Source organism: Mixophyes fleayi, chromosome 9, assembly GCF_038048845.1.
Source record: "Mixophyes fleayi isolate aMixFle1 chromosome 9, aMixFle1.hap1, whole genome shotgun sequence".
NCBI lineage: Eukaryota > Metazoa > Chordata > Amphibia > Anura > Limnodynastidae > Mixophyes > Mixophyes fleayi.
In genome coordinates this window covers 29,742,485-29,764,741 of record NC_134410.1, presented here as the reverse complement: position 1 = coordinate 29,764,741, position 22,257 = coordinate 29,742,485, and the positions used below count along the sequence as shown (strand labels likewise).

Sequence of the window (22,257 nt, the reverse complement as noted above, 5' to 3'; positions counted from 1 at the left end):
AGAGAGACAGAGACTAGGGTCAATTTGCAGACAATTAACCTACAAGTATGTTTTTGGAGTGTAGGAGGAAACCGAAGCACCCTGAGAAAACCCACGCAAACACGGGGAGAACATACAGACTCCACACAGATAAGGCAATGGTCGGGAATTTAACTCATGACCCCTATTGCTAAGTTAACAGACCAACTCCCTAGTCAACAGCCAACTTGTTCGGCATCAGACACACTGCATAATGGACAACTCAGGCTTAAATACTTTACACTCCTCCCACAGCCCTAGCTTTATGGACAGGTGAATTTCCCACCTGGTCTTTATAGAGGAGTCCTCTTCAGGTGCTCTGCTTGGTTAGTCTCACTGCAGGCACACCCAGTCAGCTAATGTTAGCTGTGGAAAAGTTAACTCTAAACCACATCAAAATATGTAAGTTAAACCACACTTTATACTATTATTTTGTCAAACATATGCCCTCCACCTGTATAACTTTAAACTAGGTGCACTGCTGCACAAATATGTAACCCTGCTTTGGAGCCTGGCCCTGCAGACTCTCAACTGAATACCTAACTCCTCTCTTAGAGGCCTGTGGCAAGCGCATAGTGCACAATTATAACATTAAAACACACCAAAATGCATTCTGCCAGCATTACTGTTTGTGTGTTAAATGCCAAGCATCCCATATATGTTGTGATAATTGGCCAAAGTTACAGTATGTCGACAATTCAATATTTTTTATTTAGCAGCTCTAAAAGGACTGCAGTGCTCATTTAAGTTAGTAACTACACATATGCTTAGAATTATGAAAATAAGCCCATAATTAAGTGTATTTTGTATTAAATAAGTGCTTCAGTAAATGTTTGAACTCAAACAGCATGAAACAAGGATATCCTAAAAACATGCACTACCTTATTTGCTGTTTCATAATTAACCATATATTCATCAATTAAAGTACAGTTAGTTTAATGAATGATGTTACACAGTAAAGTGCATGTTGAAATCTCATATTACCACTGCGTGCAGTCATTAAAGTTATAGAAATGCACAGCCGCACCTTAACTTACAATGCAGTGCATCTGAAGAACTGCGCACCAGAAGGACATACCTGTCTGAAAAAGACATCTTAGGGTAGGACATGAGTTGATCACATGACCCTCACATCCTACCCTTTGTGATAGATATGTCCCATTTCTTTGGCCACATAGCCATAAATGTTGTGATGCGTCCCGTGGATTCTCAATTCCTTCAATGCTTTGATGCTTGGATTGGCTATGTTTCCTGTTTTCCCACCAAGGTGCATTGCTTACTAAGAGCTGGTGTGTATGATACCTACTAGACACAAATGGGAGCATTTATGAAATTGGTTGATGGAAAATGAGTTGTAACCCATAGTGACCAATCTGATTCTGTCAATTTCTAGCATAGTTTAGAAAACAAAAGGAGGTGTATGATCATCATCACCATTTATTTATATAGCGCAACTAATTCCGCAGCACTGTACAGAGAACTCATTCACATCAGTCCCTTCCCCATTGGAGCTTACAGTCTAAAATTCCTAACATACACACTCAGACTAGGGTCATTTTGATCGCAGCAAATTAACCTACCAGTATGTTTTTGGAGTGTGGGAGGAAACCGGAGCACCTGGAGGAAACCCACGCAAACACAGAGAGAACATACAAACTCCACACAGATAAGGCCATGGTCGGGAATTGAACTCATGACCCCAGTGCTGTGAGGCAGAACTGCTAACCACTTAGCCAACCATATTCTGCTACACCTTTTTCTGGTGCACAGGTTTCATTATTGTTCTCATAACCAACTGTCAACTTACACCTTGTGGGTCTGAGTCATTAAGAAAAGTAAGACAAAAAAAGGAGTAAATGTTCTCTGGGACAAACCATGTTACAATGCAAGGGGTGCAAATTAGTTTATTATTTTGCAGGTAAATTAAATACTGTCTATTTTTTCATGTAGCATACAAATACTCGAAATTTAAAGTTGATCTAGCACACGCCCTACCCCAACTATAAATCTGTTCCCACATTTTAAATTTACCTTCCCCTCCAATGCAACATGGTTTTACCCAGGTGCAAAGTTACTCCTTGTTATGCTTTGTTCTCCTTAATGACTCAGATCCTGTATGTATTTAACTCCATATAACACAAAGGAACACTGCATAGTGCCTATGTAGCCCTGGCCTATAATACGATGCTAGTCCACACATTATATCATTGTCTGATTCAAGCAATGTGAGCTTCTGTTTAGTAATTTTTATTGTCTTATAGCGTTTTATGAGAGCTGCAGGAAAGCAATATGAAAGGAAATGCTTAAATAACTGAATTCAAAAGTAAATGTCACAGGTCTAGACGTCCTAATCCATAATAATAATAATAAACACCTAACACAATGCTGTGTAATATTGCTTTATGTTAATGTGTGTACATTAATAAGCACAAAGCATTACATGTGTGGGTTTTAGTAGCTGCTATATAGCTTTGAATCATTGTGCTTACTAAATGCTTTGTTTGAAGTATTTTATATGGCAAATTGAATATGGTAATGTGCAGTCACTATGGTGATGACTTTGTGGACATGCTTATTATCTAATTCATGTTAGGGAAATCACTATCTCCACCCCAGTCAACAAATACCGACTCCTGAGGATTCATACTACAGCCACAACTGACTAACCTATATAGAATACCCTATTTATAGCATGAAATGCACATTATCCGATGACAGGATTTCCTGTCAGTGGTTCCCACATAGAACAATTTTGTAAGTACAGTACATAGCGGATCCTTTGTATTTGTCTTTGATATATGCTATAATGTACTGGGTAACATATTATTATTCCTTGGGGTAAATGTATCAAGCTGAGAGTTTTCCGGCGGGTTTGAAAAGTGGAGATGTTGCCTATAGTAACCAATCAAATTCTAGCTTTCATTTTGTAGAATGCACTAAATAAATGATAGGTAGAATCTGATTGGTTTTTCAAACCCGTCGGAAAACTCTCAGCTTGATACATTTACCCCCTGGAGTAAAGAAAGCCTGAGGAAAAGCATCTTACATACTACTCATTTAATTCTGTACATGTATATTTTCCCTGACAAAGTGCTGATGTTGTGGCTGCCTTCACATAATGTACCCACCCTTGCCCCTTCTATTATTATTATCGTAGATTTGTAAGGTGCCACAGTGCTCCACAGTGCCATACAGTAGAGAAAACAGAACACACATAAAACAGTGACATACAAGGCAGGCAAAATAAATGCAGGCATTAAAACAAAGAGTATGGCGGACCTTGCTCATTGGAGAGCTTACATTCTAAATGGAAGAGGGCACAGCTGAAACCAAAGGAGCAAATGTGGTTCAGAGTAGATTGGGACAGTTGTGAGGGTGCATTAGTGTGAATAGTGTTTTTGGGGATAAGGTCGCCTCTAAAAAAGAGATGGGTTTTCAGAGAGCGCCTAAAAACTTGAAGGCTGTGGGAAAATCTGATTAGGAGTGGTAAAAAATTCCATAAGTAGGGAGCACCGCGGGAGAAGTCTTGCAGGGGAGAGTGAGAGGTAGTTACCAGAGATGAGACAAGGCACAGGTCAGAGGTAGATCTAAGAGGGCGGGGTGGAGAGTATTTGGAATTGAGATTTCTTATGTATGCAGGGGTAGAGTTGTTGAGGGCTTTGCAGGTAAGGGTGAGTAATTTGAATTTGATGCTGGAGGACACGGAGCCAGTGTAGGGATTTGCAAAGTGTTGCAGTAGATGTGAAGCGATGAGAGAGGACGATCAGTTTTGCAGCAGCATTTAGAATTGATAGAAGTGTGGATTTATGGGTGTCGGGAATACCAGATAGCAGGAGGTTGCAGTAGTCAAAATGGGAGATGATAAGCGTTTTGGTAGCATGTTGAGTAAGAAAAGGGTGAATTCTGGCAATTTTTTAAGGTGGAGTCGACAGAACTGGGAGAGAGTCCGGATGTGAGGAATAAAGCAGAGGGTGGAGTCAAGTGTGACACCAAGGCAGCGGGCTTGGGAGACTAAGGAAATTGAATTGTTATTGACAGTGAAGGAGATTTAAGGGGAGGTGGTGACTGACAGGAGAAAAGATGATAAGTTTTAGGTAGCTTTGGGACATCCATTTGGAGATAGCAGAAAGACAGTTGGTTACACGAGATTGGCAGAGGTCAGGGGAAGAGATATAGATTTGTGTCATCAGTGTAGAGGTGGTACTGGAGGCCGAATGAGTGAATAAGTACCCCAAGAGAAGAGGTGTACAATGAAAAAAGTAAAGGGCCAAGAACAGGGTGATCAACAGTGTCAAAAGCAGCAGAGAGGTCCAGGAGAATGAGTATGGAGAAATGACCCTTATGCTTTGCAGTAAATAGATCATCGATCATTTTTGTGAGAGCAGTTTAGTGGAATGTTGGGGACGGAAGCCTTATTACAGAGAGTGGAGAATGGAGTGAGAGGAGAGAAAGTGAGACAGGCGTTTGTACACTAATCGCTTAAATAGTTTAGAGGCAAGGGAAGGAGAGAACTAGGGCGGTAGTTGGAGAGAAAGGCTGGATTGAGAGATTTAACATTAGAATCTTCTACCCCATCACCTCACACTTGGCTGACTAGTTTATATGCTCACCCTTCCTCTAGTTACTATAACAGAAGGGTGTGTTGAAGTGGTCTAGAGAGACTCAGCAGAACACTTGTTATGCGGTCCTGCAGTATAGGATGATAGCCGCACACTAGATAATCCTAACAAACACATTGCTTTATATGAAAGAGCTGTTAGGGACATCAGTGTTGCCACCACAAATGTTGGGTTTAATTAAAGGCAAAGTTTGGCCCATGATAGCAATATACTAAAAATAAAGATCATCATAACAAAACACTAAATACGGTATTATCTAGATGTAGCCAATTTTAAAGTAGGGATGTGCACCGGCGACTTTTGAGGTCTCGTGTTTTGTGTTTTGGATCCGGATTTTCGTTATTTTTGAGGTTCGGATTTGTCTCGCAAAACACTTGACGAAAGGTCTCGGTTCGGATTTAAGGTATTGGATTCGGATTTTTTTTGAAAAAAACATAAAAAGTTTAAAAATCAAGTTTTTGGGCTTATTTTCACTCCTAGGCTATTATTAACCTCAATAACATTCAATAACAAGCATTTCCACTAATTTACAGTGTATTCTGAACACCTCACAATATAGTTATTAGTCCAAAACGTTGCAACAAGGTATCTTTCTGGACTGCGTAGAGGAGTGGGTCACCACAATATATATTAAAAACCCTGAACTTTTATGATTCGCACCAATAATTGTACCTGGACTGCGTAGAGGAGTGGGTCACCACAATATATTAAAAACCCTGAACTTTTATGAATCGCACCAATAAATGTACCTGGACTGCGTAGAGGAGTGGGTCACCACAATATATATAATAAGAAAACCATCAACTGGTTTGATTCGCACCAATAAATGTACCTGGACTGCGTAGAGGAGTGGGTCACCACAATATATTAAAAACCCTGAACTTTTATGAATCGCACCAATAAATGTACCTGGACTGCGTAGAGGAGTGGGTCACCACAATATATATAATAAGAAAACCATCAACTTGTTTGATTCGCACCAATAAATGTACCTGGACTGCGTAGAGGAGTGGGTCACCACAATATCTTAAAAACCCTGAACTTTTATGAATCGCACCAATAAATGTACCTGGACTGCGTAGAGGAGTGGGTCACCACAATATATATAATAAGAAAACCATCAACTTGTTTGATTCGCACCAATAAATGTACCTGGACTGCGTAGAGGAGTGGGTCACCACAATATATTAAAAACCCTGAACTTTTATGAATCGCACCAATAAATGTACCTGGACTGCGTAGAGGAGTGGGTCACCACAATATATATAATAAGAAAACCATCAACTGGTTTGATTCGCACCAATAAATGTACCTGGACTGCGTAGAGGAGTGGGTCACCACAATATATTAAAAACCCTGAACTTTTATGAATCGCACCAATAAATGTACCTGGACTGCGTAGAGGAGTGGGTCACCACAATATATATAATAAGAAAACCATCAACTTGTTTGATTCGCACCAATAAATGTACCTGGACTGCGTAGAGGAGTGGGTCACCACAATATCTTAAAAACCCTGAACTTTTATGAATCGCACCAATAAATGTACCTGGACTGCGTAGAGGAGTGGGTCACCACAATATATATAATAAGAAAACCATCAACTTGTTTGATTCGCACCAATAAATGTACCTGGACTGCGTAGAGGAGTGGGTCACCACAATATCTTAAAAACCCTGAACTTTTATGAATCGCACCAATAAATGTACCTGGACTGCGTAGAGGAGTGGGTCACCACAATATATATAATAAGAAAACCATCAACTTGTTTGATTCGCACCAATAAATGTACCTGGACTGCGTAGAGGAGTGGGTCACCACAATATATTAAAAACCCTGAACTTTTATGAATCGCACCAATAAATGTACCTGGACTGCGTAGAGGAGTGGGTCACCACAATATATATAATAAGAAAACCATCAACTGGTTTGATTCGCACCAATAAATGTACCTGGACTGCGTAGAGGAGTGGGTCACCACAATATATTAAAAACCCTGAACTTTTATGAATCGCACCAATAAATGTACCTGGACTGCGTAGAGGAGTGGGTCACCACAATATATATAATAAGAAAACCATCAACTTGTTTGATTCGCACCAATAAATGTACCTGGACTGCGTAGAGGAGTGGGTCACCACAATATCTTAAAAACCCTGAACTTTTATGAATCGCACCAATAAATGTACCTGGACTGCGTAGAGGAGTGGGTCACCACAATATATATAATAAGAAAACCATCAACTTGTTTGATTCGCACCAATAAATGTACCTGGACTGCGTAGAGGAGTGGGTCACCACAATATATTAAAAACCCTGAACTTTTATGAATCGCACCAATAAATGTACCTGGACTGCGTAGAGGAGTGGGTCACCACAATATCTTAAAAACCCTGAACTTTTATGAATCGCACCAATAAATGTACCTGGACTGCGTAGAGGAGTGGGTCACCACAATATATATAATAAGAAAACCATCAACTTGTTTGATTCGCACCAATAAATGTACCTGGACTGCGTAGAGGAGTGGGTCACCACAATATATATAATAAGAAAACCATCAACTTGTTTGATTCGCACCAATAAATGTACCTGGACTGCGTAGAGGAGTGGGCACTGGGCACCACAATAAAATATATAAAAAACCTTCAACAGGTCTGCATTACACTACACATACGGCTGCTCCTCCATCCTCTCCATCATATACATGTTGGAGTTTTAGCATGTGACAACCTCTTGTTTTTGATAATGTCAGTGCATTTTGAATATTTTTCAATTTGCCCCACACCACTGAATGTACTTTATCTATGATACGCATCTATCTATCTTGACTGCGTAGTGTGGTGGCCCCGGTACCCAACTTGATACCGGGGCCACAATAAAATAAATACACCCTCCACGTGTCAGAATTCCACCAAACAAGTATCTGGACTGCGTAGTGGGGTGGCCCCGGTACCCAACTTGATACCGGGGCCACAATAAAATAAATACACCCTCCACGTGTCAGAATTCCACCAAACAAGTATCTGGACTGCGTAGTGGGGTGGCCCCGGTACCCAACTTGATACCGGGGCCACAATAAAATAAATACACCCTCCACGTGTCAGAATTCCACCAAACAAGTATCTGGACTGCGTAGTGGGGTGGCCCCGGTACCCAACTTGATACCGGGGCCACAATACCTCCTCCAAACATGCTACAGACAATTCGTCATTGAGATCCCATTAAGTATGTTAAAGACAGACAGGGTCCAAGTGTTATTAGTTGACTTTGTAAAGAAAAAAACTGTCCCTGTTGCACATAGTCGTGCAATGAAGACTTACTTTTTCATTTAAAGGCACGATCTTTCAAGTGTAGTGTTTGTAAGTCTAAGTCATATTATACTTTTGGTAAAATTGGTTTTTTTGGTTCCTCTTTATGTTAATTAATTAGTAATAGAATTAAAGTAGGAAATAGAATTAAATAGAATTAAAGTAGGAAATAGAGTGGTATAGAGTTGTAGTGTGGTATAGATAGAGTGGTCCACACAATATAATAATAAAACCCTCAACTGGTCTGAATTCCACCAAACAAGTATCTTGACTGCGTAGTGTGGTGGCCCCGGTACACAATTTGGTACCGAGGCCACAATATAATTAAAAAACCCTCCACGTGTCGGAATTCCACCAAACAAGTATCTGGACTGCATAGTGGGGTGGCCCCGGTACCCAATTTGATACCGGGGCCACAATACCTCCTCAAAACATGCTCCAGACAATTCGTCATTGACAGACCCCAGACAGACAGGGTCGTAGTGTTATTGTTTGACTTTGTAAACCCAAAAAAATGTCCCTGTTGCACTTGCACATAGTCGTGCAATCAAGACTGACTTTTTCATTTAAAGGCACGATCTTTCAAGTGTAGTGTTTGTAAGTCTAAGTCATATTATACTTTTGGTAAAATTGGTTTTTTTGGTTCCTCTTTATGGTAATTAATTAGTAATAGAATTAAAGTAGGAAATAGAATTAAATAGAATTAAAGTAGGAAATAGAGTGGTATAGAGTTGTAGTGTGGTATAGATAGAGTGGTCCACACAATATAATAATAAAACCCTCAACTGGTCTGAATTCCACCAAACAAGTATCTTGACTGCGTAGTGTGGTGGCCCCGGTACACAATTTGGTACCGAGGCCACAATATAATTAAAAAACCCTCCACGTGTCGGAATTCCACCAAACAAGTATCTGGACTGCATAGTGGGGTGGCCCCGGTACCCAATTTGATACCGGGGCCACAATACCTCCTCAAAACATGCTCCAGACAATTCGTCATTGACAGACCCCAGACAGACAGGGTCGTAGTGTTACTGTTTGACTTTGTAAACCCAAAAAAATGTCCCTGTTGCACTTGCACATAGTCGTGCAATCAAGACTGACTTTTTCATTTAAAGGCACGATCTTTCAAGTGTCAGAAAGAGAGAGAAGACACAGGAGAGGAGAGTTGTAGCTGGGGACCTGGGGTGGAAGCTCCCAGGCTCCCCCAGCATTGCCTGGAAGTCTGAGCGTGGTGACTGAGCCAGGGCAAGGAATGTGTGACCTGGACGAGGGGGAGAACTCCATGCCACTATAGTGAACCCAAGAGAGAGGGGGACACTGCACATGGAAGAGGCCCTGGAGTGAGGGCTGCTACAAGAGGCATGGTAGCTGTAGTGTCAGATCCTGAGGCTGAGAGTACACAGAGTGACGTGTCAGAGCACAGGAGACATTATCCCCGCAGAGGAGGGATGAGCTGCAGTTGAGAGGTCTGCTGTTGAAATAGGACATGCACACTTTAACAAACCAATCATTTCAGCGACAGGGCCTACCAAACAACTTTGACTGAAATGATTGGTTTGTTTGGGCCCCCACACCAAAAAAGCTATTCATCTCTCCCTGTACAGACTAAACAGGCTCTACTGAGGCAAGATGTCGTCCTCATCCTCAACCTCTGATTCCTCTCCCCCTACAGTGTCTACTTCCTCCTCATCACACATTATCAATTCGTCCCCGCTGGACTCCACAACCACAGGTCCCTCTGTAGTATCTGGAGGGCAGTGCTGTACTTCATTGAGGAATTGATTATTCATTTTTATAAACATCATTTTTTCAACGTTGTGAGGAAGCAACCTCCTTCGCCGCTCACTGACCAGGTTCCCCGCTGCACTAAAAACTCTTTCCGAGTACACACTGGAGGGGGGACAACTCAGGTAAAATAGAGCCAGTTTGTACAGGGGCTTCCAAACTGCCTTTTTTTCCTGCCAGTAACAATATGGACTGTCTGACATGTCTACTTGGATGGTGTCAGCAAAGTAATCATCCACAATTTTTTCTATTGTGACAGCATCCAATGCAGCGAGAGTAGACATGTCTGCAATGGTTGGCAGGTCCTTCAGTCCGGACCAGATGTTATCAGCATCCCCGCCAGTGCCTCTTTTGGGAAAACTGAGCTTTTTCCTCGCAGCCATAGATGTGGAAGAAAATGAGGGTGGAGCTGTTGGCATGTCACGGTCCTCTTCAGAGGACAATCTCCTGACCAGCAGGTCTTTGCACCGCTGTAGATTTGTGTCCGCCGGAAACAGAGACACAACATACGCTTTAAACCGAGGATCGAGCACGGTGGCCAGAATGTATTCCTCTGACTTTAAAAGAGTGACCACCCTCGGATCCTGGCAAAGCGTACGAAGGGCTACATCCACAAGAGCTACATGCTTGCTGTAATCGCAATGGCTTACCAGCTCCTCCCTCACTTTCTCCAGCTGCTTCTGCAACAGCCTGATCAGGGGAATGACCTGACTCAAGCTGGCAGTGTCGGAACTGACTTCTCGTGTGGCAAGTTCAAATGGCTGCAGAACCTTGCACAACACGGAAATCAGTCTCCACTGCGCTTGACTCAGGCGCATCCCCACTCCTTTGCCTATGTCGTAGGTGGCTGTGTAGGCCTGAATGGCCTTTTGCTGCTCCTCCATCCTCTGCAGCATATAGAGGGTGGAGTTCCAGCGCGTCACAACCTCTTGTTTGAGGTGATGGCAGGGCAGGTTCAAGCTTTTCTGATGTGCCTCTAGTCTGCGGTAGGCACTGGCTGAATGCCGAAAGTGTCCAGCAATTTTGCGGGCCACCGCAAGCATCTCCTGCACACCCCTGTCACTCTTGAGGTAATGCTGCACCACCAAATTAATGGTGTGGGCAAAACATGGGACGTGCTGGAAATTGCCCATATTTAATGCCCGCACAATGTTACTGGCATTGTCTGACACCACAAATCCCCATGAGAGTCTAAGTGGGGTAAGCCACTGGGAGATAATTTCCCTCATTTTCTCTAATATGTTGGCAGCGTTGTGCCTCTTATTAAAGCCTGTAATGCACAATGTTGCCTGCCTTTGCATGAGCAGCCATTTTGTAGATGCTGCTACTGATGCAGCTGTTGCTGTTGCTGCGGAAGGGGATGCATCTACCCAGTGGGCTGTCACAGTCATATAGTCCTTCGTTTGCCCAGAACCACTTGTCCACATGTCCGTGGTTAAGTGGACAGTGGGTACAACCGCATTTTTAAGAGCACTGAGGACACTTGATCGTACTTCTCTGTACATTTTTGGTATCGCCTGCCTAGTGAAGTGGAATCTCGAGGGGATTTGGTACCGGGGACACAATACCTCCATCAACCCTCTAAATCCCACTCCACTGATGGCGGACACCGGGCGCACGTCTAACACCAACATTGCAGTTACAGCCGCAGTTATACGCTTTGCAATAGGGTGACTACTATCGTATTTGGTGGTCATGGCAAACGACTGTTGGACGGTCAATTGTTTGGTGAAAGACTTAGCGGTCTTACGACTTCCCCTCTGGGAAGATGACCGACTAACAGCAGCAACAGCAGCAGTGGCAGTAGTAGGCGTACCGCTGCAGGATTCCTCGGATGAATCCCGTATTGAGGAGGACTCAGTCTGGCTGGTGACTTGGGCTGCAGGACTGAATCTGATGGAGATTGTGGAGGAAGTTGACGAGGAGGGTGTTGCTGGTGTGTATCCAACTGGACCACGGGATTTAGGTGTCCCTGTACCGATGAGGGTCCTAGCCCCAGTTCCTGAACTAACCACTGAACTATGAAGGTTATTCAGGTGACGTATAAGGGAGGATGTTCCTAGGTGGGCAAGATCCTTACCCCTGCTTATTTGAGCTTTACATAAGCTACATATTGCCATACATTGGTTGTCTGGATTTGGATAAAAATAACTCCAGACCGAAGAGGTGCATTTTTTGGTCTTCTGACCAGGCATGACGATGGGCTTTTTCATCCCATGGACATCAGCTGTTTCCCCCCCTGGTGCCTCATTTACAATAACCACATCACCATCCTCATCATCAAGTTCCTCCACAGCGCCAGCTACATCATCAATAGCCTCCTCCCGAGCCACCTCTTCCCGTACAGTGATGGGAAGGTCAGGCTTGACAACCACCAACACGCTTGGACTCGCCTTGGGGATTTGTGATAATTTCTCTTTAGAAGGCAGAGTTGTTTGCTGTTTTGTTGCTGACAGCATAACTCTCTTCAATTTTTTGTAGGGGGGGGGAGGAGGAGGAGGGCTAAGATCCGTGGGTGAAGCTGAACCACTAGTCATGAACACGGGCCAGGGCCTAAGCCGTTCCTTGCCACTCCGTGTCGTAAATGGCATATTGGCAACTTTACGTTTCTCCTCAGATGATTTTAAGTTTCTCTTTTTGCTACTTTTTCTTAACTTGGGCTTTTTGGATTTTACATGCCCGGTACTACGAGATTGGGCATCGGGCTTGGAAGACGACGTTGATGGCATTTCATCGTCTATGTCATGACTAGTGGCAGCAGCTTCAGCATTAGGAGGAAGTGGGTCTTGATCTTTCCCTACTTTATCCTCCAAATTTTTGGTCTCCATTATATGTAGCACAAGATACTGCAGAATGTGTGAACTTGGTAATATTGCAGTACCAATGGACTTATAATGCTGGATTGGTTTTGCAAATTTGGTTATAATTATTATATATATTTTTTTTTTTTTAAATTTTTTATTTTTTTTTACTTTTTTTTTATTTTTTACAAACTTGGGAATAATGGGGAAATAACTATGCCCTTAGAAGCACAGAGCACAGGACACAGCACCACTGGACTGAACAGGACACGGCACAGGACCCAGCAGCACTACGGAACTCAGCAGGACAGAGCACAGGACACAGCACCACTGGACTGATACTGCAGAATGTGTAAACTTTGTAATATTGCAGTACCACTGGACTTTTACTGCTGAATGTGTGAACTTGGTAATATTGCAGTACCAATGGACTTATAATGCTGGATTGGTTTTGCAAATTTGGTTATAATTATTATATATATTTTTTTTTTTTTTAATTTTTTATTTTTTTTTACTTTTTTTTTATTTTTTACAAACTTGGGAATAATGGGGAAATAACTATGCCCTTAGAAGCACAGAGCACAGGACACAGCACCACTGGACTGAACAGGACACGGCACAGGACCCAGCAGCACTACGGAACTCAGCAGGACAGAGCACAGGACACAGCACCACTGGACTGATACTGCAGAATGTGTAAACTTTGTAATATTGCAGTACCACTGGACTTTTACTGCTGAATGTGTGAACTTGGTAATATTGCAGTACCAATGGACTTATAATGCTGGATTGGTTTTGCAAATTTGGTTATAATTATTATATATTTTTTTTTTTTTTTAATTTTTTTATTTTTTTTTACTTTTTTTTTATTTTTTACAAACTTGGGAATAATGGGGAAATAACTATGCCCTTAGAAGCACAGAGCACAGGACACAGCACCACTGGACTGAACAGGACACGGCACAGGACCCAGCAGCACTACGGAACTCAGCAGGACAGAGCACAGGACACAGCACCACTGGACTGATACTGCAGAATGTGTAAACTTTGTAATATTGCAGTACCACTGGACTTTTACTGCTGAATGTGTGAACTTGGTAATATTGCAGTACCAATGGGCTTATACTGCAGGATTGGTTGTGAAAATTTTGTGGTAATTAAAAAATATTAAAGTAGTTTTTGGTATTTTATAAAAAAAACTTTTTTTTATTTTTTTAAACACAGGGGAATATTGGGGAAATAACTATGCCCTTAGAAGCACAGAGCACAGGACACAGCACCACTGGACTGAACAGGACACAGCACAGGACCCAGCAGCACCACTGACCTCAGAAGGACAGAGCACAGCACACAGCACCACTGGACTGATACTGCAGAACACAGCACAGCACAGCACAGCACAGCACTAAACAGCACAGCACTAAACAGCACAGAACTAAACAGCACAGAACTAAACAGCACAGAGGACCACCTAACACACCCTCCCTCTACCCTGATCAATGCCCGAGTGAAGATGGCGGCGACTAGCGGGGAATTTATAGGATCCGAGTATCGCGAGATCCGACAACGGGATTATGAGTCAGAGCCTCAGTTTCACTTTTGAATTTGGCGCCAATACCCGGATCTGTCTCGGATCCGACTCGGATCCGCAACGTTCGGGTGGGCTCGGATTTCAGAAATCCGAGCGCGCTCATCCCTATTTTAAAGAGATGATTTGCAATACTTAATTATATTTAATTCACACAACATTTAGAGAAATATATTGATGACAGTTCTATTTAAGGCCCATTTGACATGAGCAGTAAAAAGAGAAAGGTGGATATTTTATACTGGATTAGATTAAATATTAAATATTACTATACAATAAACTGTTGAATTGGCGGATTCACAAAATTGCTGAAAATAATTCACTGCCTAATGATTCAGCTTCGGAGAATAGGAAGGTATGAGTCATGTGACTATATGTGTGAATGTCACTGTGTGATGGGTGTGTAGGTGAAAGAGTACAGTAGTGCCAGTAGCTGATTATTGTGAAATACATACATACCTATGTAGGTACGTAGATTTTGAAGAAAATAGGGATAATGCCATTATTGGGGGCAGAGATGGAACTAGCGAGCTGTGGCCCAGGTGTAGGGAGGCGGGGAGGAGTGAACTGGGGCCCCTAACCCTCTGCATCTGCCATGCAGCGAGCCCCATTATCTCCAAGGGCCCCAGTGCATTGCACTTACCGCACCAATGGTAGTTCCGCCACTGATTGGGGGATATATTACTTGGGAATTGCAGATTAAATTAATTCTGCATACTTATCTTGTTCCAATCGATATAGTGACATTGTACATTTTTCAAGTGAATTAGCTATATAGCTATTTTGAGAATAGTATTACCAATGGTAAGTTATATGATTCCATTTATAGAAGATATACTGTTTTTGCTATTCATGTCATATAAAGGCATGACACATTTTATATATGCGACGTAGCACTTTGTACAGTTATTGATTTTCTTAAAAATGCTGTAAACTTTTACAAACGTTATGATACAACACAGAAATGAAATGCAATATTAACTAGTCCATTTCTTATTGTAGTGACATTTTATAAGGATTAAAATATAAATATTTCATTTCAATTAACATACATTTTACAGTTGTATCTTTTATTGACGGACAGCTGCATAATGATCTATGAAAGTCAGTAAGAAAATACATTGTGGCATACAGTCAAGCTGCTAACAGGGCAGTATATAACCGTTTGTAGATATGTCTACATCCTTTGCATACCAAGGTAAACCAAATAAATTTCTCTAGTACACAAAAACATTCTAGGAGCTGAGGAAAAGTGAGCCATGCAATTTACCCTGTGTTATATAATTGAAAATATCCTATAAGGAAAGTTTAAGCAGCATTTACAATTGTGTTGCAATATAAACTCATTTGTGTTTTTCAGGTTTAAGAAGTGGATGAAAAGTGGTTCCAGCTATGACATCTCTACAAGTAAAGAAAGGTAAATTACTAATTTAAAAATACTCTGACGGGTAGATAAAACACTGACCGCAAATATGCTGATACAACCCGAAATATCGGAAGCTTGCACTGATCTAGCTGTGTGTGTATTCCCAAACTTGCTCAGATTAGTAATGGGTTTGTCCATAAATGCAAATGATCACTAACATCCTGTGTGTGTGCCCATCTTCTGACTGCACGTTTCAGCCTCCATGTGATCTTACCCTTCAGCTGAGCACTAATCATCTGGATCTGTCCAATCTGGTCAGCCAAATTGAAAAGTTTTGGTCCATGTCAATAATAAAAAGCAAGCATGAGTGTAGATCAGACATATGCCTAAATGCCATTCCATAAGCAGCAGAGATCTGGGGATATTTTTACTAAACTGCGGGTTTGAAAAAGTGGAGATGTTGCCTATAGCAACCAATCAGATTGTAGTTATCGTTTATTTAGTACATTCTACAAATGACAGCTACAATCAGATTGGTTGCTATAGGCAACACCTCCACTTTTTTCAAACCCGCAGTTTAGTAAATATACCCCCTGGTATCTGTAACTTTCTGTCCTCACTGAAGAATGTCAGCAAACTAAAAGTCTTTATTAAAAAATAAGCTGTAATATATAAAATACATTTAAAATTATTTCAGCCCATAATGTATAGGGGGGGATGTATTTATTTAATTGGACGATAAGCAATCAAGGAATATTGTTAAGGAATGAATTGATCTAAAAGTTGTTTATTTTACCCTGAGAGTGTATGTGGGGCGTAGAAAGTAATAGAATTCTACCAGTATTTTAATAAACAATGAATTCTAAGATCAAAATTATATTACTGAGAGATTTAACCAGCAATATCCTCATATTTTTGCCACTGTTACATAAATGCATTTTAGTGTATAACTTTTTTTTAATCTTAATTATGGATACTAATCAAAGCAGTCTGCATCCACCACTTTTGACAGCTAATTCCAGTTTGCATTAAATTGTCTTTTTTATGTGTTTGTTCTTGAAATTAAAATCTTAAGTTAGCCACACGGAGTGACATAATTAATGTCCAATATGACCGCAAGTAGCTGATCAAACTAGATGCCTATACAAATGGTGTAGACTGCAGTAGGCAGTAGTGCATCTGTCACAGCATGTTACAGTTAATCCCAATTAATTGAAATGGAAAATGTGTTGAAAATCTACCAAATTGGTGGTAGGTGGCGGCCAAATTGAGCTAAAGGCTCCAATAAAGATTGCTTTATCTGTAAATTGATGCCAGTGTAGGTCTTTGTGGCTGGTAAACTATTCTAGGGCAGAATTTGTGTGTATATATATATATATATATATATATATATATATATATATATATATATATATATATATGTATATATATATATAAATTCTGTTGATATATAAATAAATATATATATATATATATATATATATATATATATATATATATAAATATATATATATATATATATATATATCTCAACATTTTCACTGCTATAAGAAAAGTTAGATAAAATCCGAACGAAAGATAATTTTTTTTATACATTTAAGGACCTCAGCCCTAGGTCTCTGACCATACACTTTCTTGTGGTTTTCAGAGGGCATGTCAGAAGGGGACAGGCAGAAAATTCTGAAGCAGATGAAAGTGCGCACAACACTGAAGAAAGACAAGAGCTGGATACATCAGCAAGGTTCAGAAGATGAGAAAGATGAAATTCCCGGCCCATTGTAAGAAATGCTCACATGCAGAAAAATGAGTAAATAGGCAATATTTGAATTGCATGATCCTTGTATTTAGCTTTTGAAATTATGAACCAAAATATGCATCATAATTTTAATGGAAGTTATTGAGGGACATTCTATCCCCATCTCCAGCTCCCCCACCAACACTTTCTCCAGTCACCAGCTGTCACACACTCCTCTCACAGTAGCAGTCAGGAGAGAGCACAGGAAACTCGTGTCACCTTGCTCTCCTTCTGCAACCAATTATTGTGGAGCAGCCAACGACTGGAAGAGGTGGGGAGAAGTGCGCTTGTACTGCTGCAATCCACTAATTGCAATCGCCTTCTCAGGGTGACAATTGCAACAGCGAAAGAGGAAAAAATACTTTATTTAATGAGATAAAGCATCACTAAATGGTTTAAATGGTTATAATTTTTTTTTTATTTTTTTTTTAACTTATTTTTTTTAAAAAATTATTTGAATTTGCAACTGGAAGGCCGAAACCAGGTTTCCAGTGCAGTGTACATGTGTGAACTGGCAATGACGGGTCACGCATGCTCGGAAGGGACCCCGACTGGCCAGCGAAGAGGTAAGTCTTTGTTTACCGCTGCCACCAGTGTCGCCGGTGTCCTTTAAATGATAAATAGCAGCAACAGAAGATTTTCTAGAAAATCTCTTCTACCACTGCTTTTTATCAAATAGACCCCTCATCATTATTATATTCAAAGTGAGATAACAAATAATCCCATTTGTTCACTGCCTTATTTGATTTTCTTACAGCTAAAATACACTTGTGGTTTTTTTCCTCTCAGATCCCCGCAATTGAAGTCACTTGAGAGCAGGAAGTCCCTTTGGTCTCCAAATCCAGACATAAAAGCTGAGAGGTGGGTGCTACCTCAGACATATTATTTAACTGTTATGTAAGTCCGAAAAATGTGTATAAAAATATATTTGCCCCCGCGACAAAAACGTTATTTTCATCCAGGGGGGCCGGGGTCAAAATGACGCGATTGACCACGCCCCTCCCACCCTCTAGTCACGCCCCTCTCCCGGACTGAAATTAGGCAAATATGCAGGTACCTAAAAAAAACAATGAAACTTGGCCAGTTGTAGGATTTAAAAAGACCGCAGTGATGTGTAATGAAGCACTGCTGGTACTCTGGGAGTCCCGGCAAAGTCCCCGCCTCAGCACGAACTGTATTTACTATTTACCAAACGGAAGAAGTGCTATACGCATTCCACGATGAGGGATCTAGCGAAGCCGGAGAGACTTCAGCTGGATCCCATAGAAAATGACACCCTGACATGGCGTTACCTCAGAATCAGAAATACGCAGTCCCCAAATTAATCTAAGGGGACTGCATTCAGAAATGTTAAGCGGGTTATGGCACGAGAAATGCCATAAACCCTTCACAGATTGTGCGATGGCCATTTTACATACAAAAATTCAGTGTTCTCCGTTTTAATGGGCGATTGCATTTTAAACAATAGACCCCATAATGTACTCGAGGCCTGTGGTAAAGAATTTCACAGCTTGACCACCCTTACTGTAAAGAACCCCTTCCTCCCTATCACAATTGATATCTCCTCCTCATCTGCATGATTCTGCATACAAAAGATTCATGGGAAAAATAGCTGCAAAGTCCAGCTGTGCACATTTACGGGTACTACGGCCCCCCAACATCGCAGATTTTCTTGTGCTCCTCTACGGGGAAATTGTTTTGGCAGCAGGCACTGCCTATAAGGGTGCACCGTCAAAGAAAAAATAAATATATATATATATATATATACACACACTATAATATAACACTTTTATTTCTTCAGGAATTCTGGAACATTTACATCTAATGAGATCATTACAAGCGCCTCTTCCCCACCTGTTCAATCAATTAACAAGTAAGTGATATATTTATGGTAGATGTTCAGTGTTTTATACATTATTATAGAAATAAAGAGACCAGTGTGTATTATTCTATAGTGACCACTTCAAATATCTCTTTCTCATACTTGTCAACCCGAAATATCCGGGAGACTCCCGCATTTTGCGAGAGTCTCCCGGGCTCCCGGGCGAGTGTGGCAATCCCCCGCATCTGGATAATTCTGCCTACTTGCTAGTGAAGTGGGCAGAATTAAGTCCCAAACACCGCGATTCCCGGTGAATCGTGGCATTTGGAGCCCCGCCCCCCGTTACGCCCACCTCCTCTGCAGGCTCCCGGATTTCACCAACAGAAAGTTGGTAAGTATGCTCTTTCTGCTAAAGAGCAAGTGTCACTAACAGAGCACAGACCTTACATCACCCCCTACAGGGGTAGCGAGAAGTGTGTCTGCTGCTAGCTTGCTGGAACTGCATTCACACCCTAGTTACACCAATGTCGTTCATCATCATCATCATCATCATTTATTTATATAGCGCCACTGATTCCGCAGCGCTGTACAGAGAACTCACTCACATCAGTCCCTGCCCCATTGGAGCTTACAGTCTAAATTCCCTAACATACACACACACAGACAGAGAGGGAGACAGACAGACAGGTAGAGACTAGGATCAATTTTGATAGTAGCCAATTAACCTACTAGTATGTTTTTTTGGAGTGTGGGAGGAAACCAGAGCACCTGGAGGAAACCCACGCAAACACATACAAACTCCACACAGATAAGGCCATGGTTGGGAATTGAACTCATGACCCCAGTGCTGTGAGGCAGAAGTGCTACCACTACGCCACCGTGGTGCCCACTTATATATTTATAAATGAAAGACATGATGAATTTATATTCGGCCAGTGTCTGCTAAAACAAGGGGTATTAGTGCCTTCATCTCCATCATCACCATTTATTTCTATAGCGCCACTAATTCCGCAGCGCTGTACAGAGAACTCATTCATATCAGTCCCTGCCCCATTGGGCCTTACAGTCTAAATTTCTTACACATTTAGACATTAAAGGCATATAAAGTTTTTTTTTTATTGTTATTATTATTTCAAAGTGTTTTATCCTCACATCTATCTGACAGCTAACATGGTTCCACCCTTTATTTGATCAATAATTTAAAAAATTGTCCTTCTTTCTGCCTGTAAGCCAGGCCACATCCAGCGCCACCTGCTGGTTTGAAATCAGAACATTTTGTTATACTGCTGGTCTGGATATTCAGCATGTGTCTAAGGAACAGTAAAGCGTTAACATTGTTTTCATCTATTGATTATTTAATCAGGCGTTTTTCATATAATGAAAACACCACATCAACAACATCTCAGCCGTCACAGCCACCATCAACCACCGGAAACAAGTAAGTGACTCCATAGTGATATAGAAGAGGAGGGTTGTTGCTTTATAAAAAATGGATTAACTTGCAACTAAACTCTAAATTTGGGGTGTATGAAGTTTTCCGAAGATAACATAGAAGACGCAATCCCTATAGTTTACATTTTCCAAAGTGCAAATGATGATGTATAAAGATTTATTGTACTTTTGTAAGGCCACATATAACACTGATTAAGTATAACAACTGTGATATATTTAATATTACCGCTTAGACATTGGTTGTGAGCCCCAAACAATCATCTATGCTGTTCAAAATCTGATCAGAGTCACCAGATGTTTGGGGGGGTACGTCAGTTGCCTGGTGACAATGATCCGCATGTGTTCAGCCGTTGGCTAATTTCATTAATTTTCCCATTTAATCGTGTCACATAGAAAGTAAGTTATACATTTATGGTAAATGTTCAGTGTTTTACACATTATTATAGAAATATACAGACCAGTGTGTATTATTCTATACTGACCACTTCAAATATCTCTTTCTACTAAGGAGCAAGTTTCACTAACAGAGCACAGACCTTACATCACCCACTACAGGGGTAGAGAGAGGTGTGTCTGCTGCTAGCTCGCTGGAACTGCATTCACACCCTAGTTACACCAACGTCGTTCACTTATATATTTATAAATGAAAGACATGATGAATTTATATTTGGCCAGTGTCTGCTAAAACAAGGGGTTTTAGTGCCTTCATCTCCATCATCACCATTTATTTCTATAGCGCCACTAATTGCGCAGCGCTGTACAGAGAACTCATTCACATCAGTCCCTGCCCCATTGGGGCTTACAGTCTAAATTTCTTACACAGTTAGACATTAACGGCATATAATGGTTATTTTATTGTTATTATTATTTCAAAGTGTTTTATCCTCACATCTATCTGACAGCTAACATGGTTCCACCCTTTATTTGATCAATAATTTGAAAAATTGTCCTTCTTTCTGCCTGTAAGCCAGGCCACATCCAGCGCCACCTGCTGGTTTGAAATCAGAACATTTTGTTATACTGCTGGTCTGGATATTCAGCATGTGTCTAAGGAACAGTAAAGCGTTAACATTGTTTTCCTCTATTTATTATTTAATCAGGCGTTTTTCATATAATGAAAACAGCACATCAACAACATCTCAGCCGTCACAGCCACCATCAACCACCGGAAACAAGTAAGTGACTCCATAGGGATATAGAAGAGGAGGGTTGTTGCTTTATAAAAACTGGGTTAATTTGCAACTAAACTCTAAATTTGGGGTGTATGAAGTTTTCCGAAGATAGCATAGAAGACGCAATGCCTATAGTTTACATTTTCCAAAGTGCAAATGGTGATGTATAAAGATTTCTTGTGTTTTTGTAAGGCCACATTTAATACTGATTATGTATAACAACTGTGATATATTTAATATTACCGCTTAGACATTGGTTGTGAGCCCCAAACAATCATCTATGCTGTTCAAAATCTGATCAGAGTCACCGTTTTTTTGGGGGGGGCGGTATGTCAGTTGCCTGGTGACAACAATCCACATGTGTTCAGCCGTTGGCTAATTTCATTAATTTTCCCATTTAATCGTGTCACATAGAAAGTCTATGAAGAATGATTAAGGCTGAGTGACCAATCAGTCCATGTGGCTTTAGAATTGGGGTCTGGGAGAAGATGAGACATCTTCAGAGGCTCGACATAGGTGTAGAGC

The 22,257-nt window shown here is 41.0% G+C and overlaps 1 protein-coding gene and 1 long non-coding RNA gene across 7 annotated transcripts in view; one reads left to right on the top strand and one right to left on the bottom strand.

Annotated features, from left to right (window-relative positions):
- The window catches only part of ZNF185 (zinc finger protein 185 with LIM domain), a 113,401-nt gene that overhangs the window by 27,348 nt on the left and 63,796 nt on the right, over nucleotides 1-22,257 (top strand). For 3 of the 5 annotated variants that reach the window (XM_075187186.1, XM_075187185.1, XM_075187182.1), the window contains exons 2-7: nucleotides 15,486-15,542; nucleotides 17,140-17,269; nucleotides 18,076-18,147; nucleotides 19,088-19,159; nucleotides 20,472-20,546; nucleotides 21,661-21,735. In XM_075187186.1, coding sequence (XP_075043287.1) covers nucleotides 15,518-15,542; nucleotides 17,140-17,269; nucleotides 18,076-18,147; nucleotides 19,088-19,159; nucleotides 20,472-20,546; nucleotides 21,661-21,735 — 449 coding nt within the window. In that variant the 5' untranslated portion in view covers nucleotides 15,486-15,517. The remainder of the gene's footprint in view (nucleotides 1-15,485; nucleotides 15,543-17,139; nucleotides 17,270-18,075; nucleotides 18,148-19,087; nucleotides 19,160-20,471; nucleotides 20,547-21,660; nucleotides 21,736-22,257) is intronic. The other 2 variants (XM_075187183.1, XM_075187184.1) reach the window with 2 other exon arrangements.
- LOC142102363 (uncharacterized) overlaps nucleotides 1-22,257 on the bottom strand; it is a 107,361-nt gene that overhangs the window by 51,502 nt on the left and 33,602 nt on the right. The gene's annotated exons all lie outside the window — the stretch shown is intronic.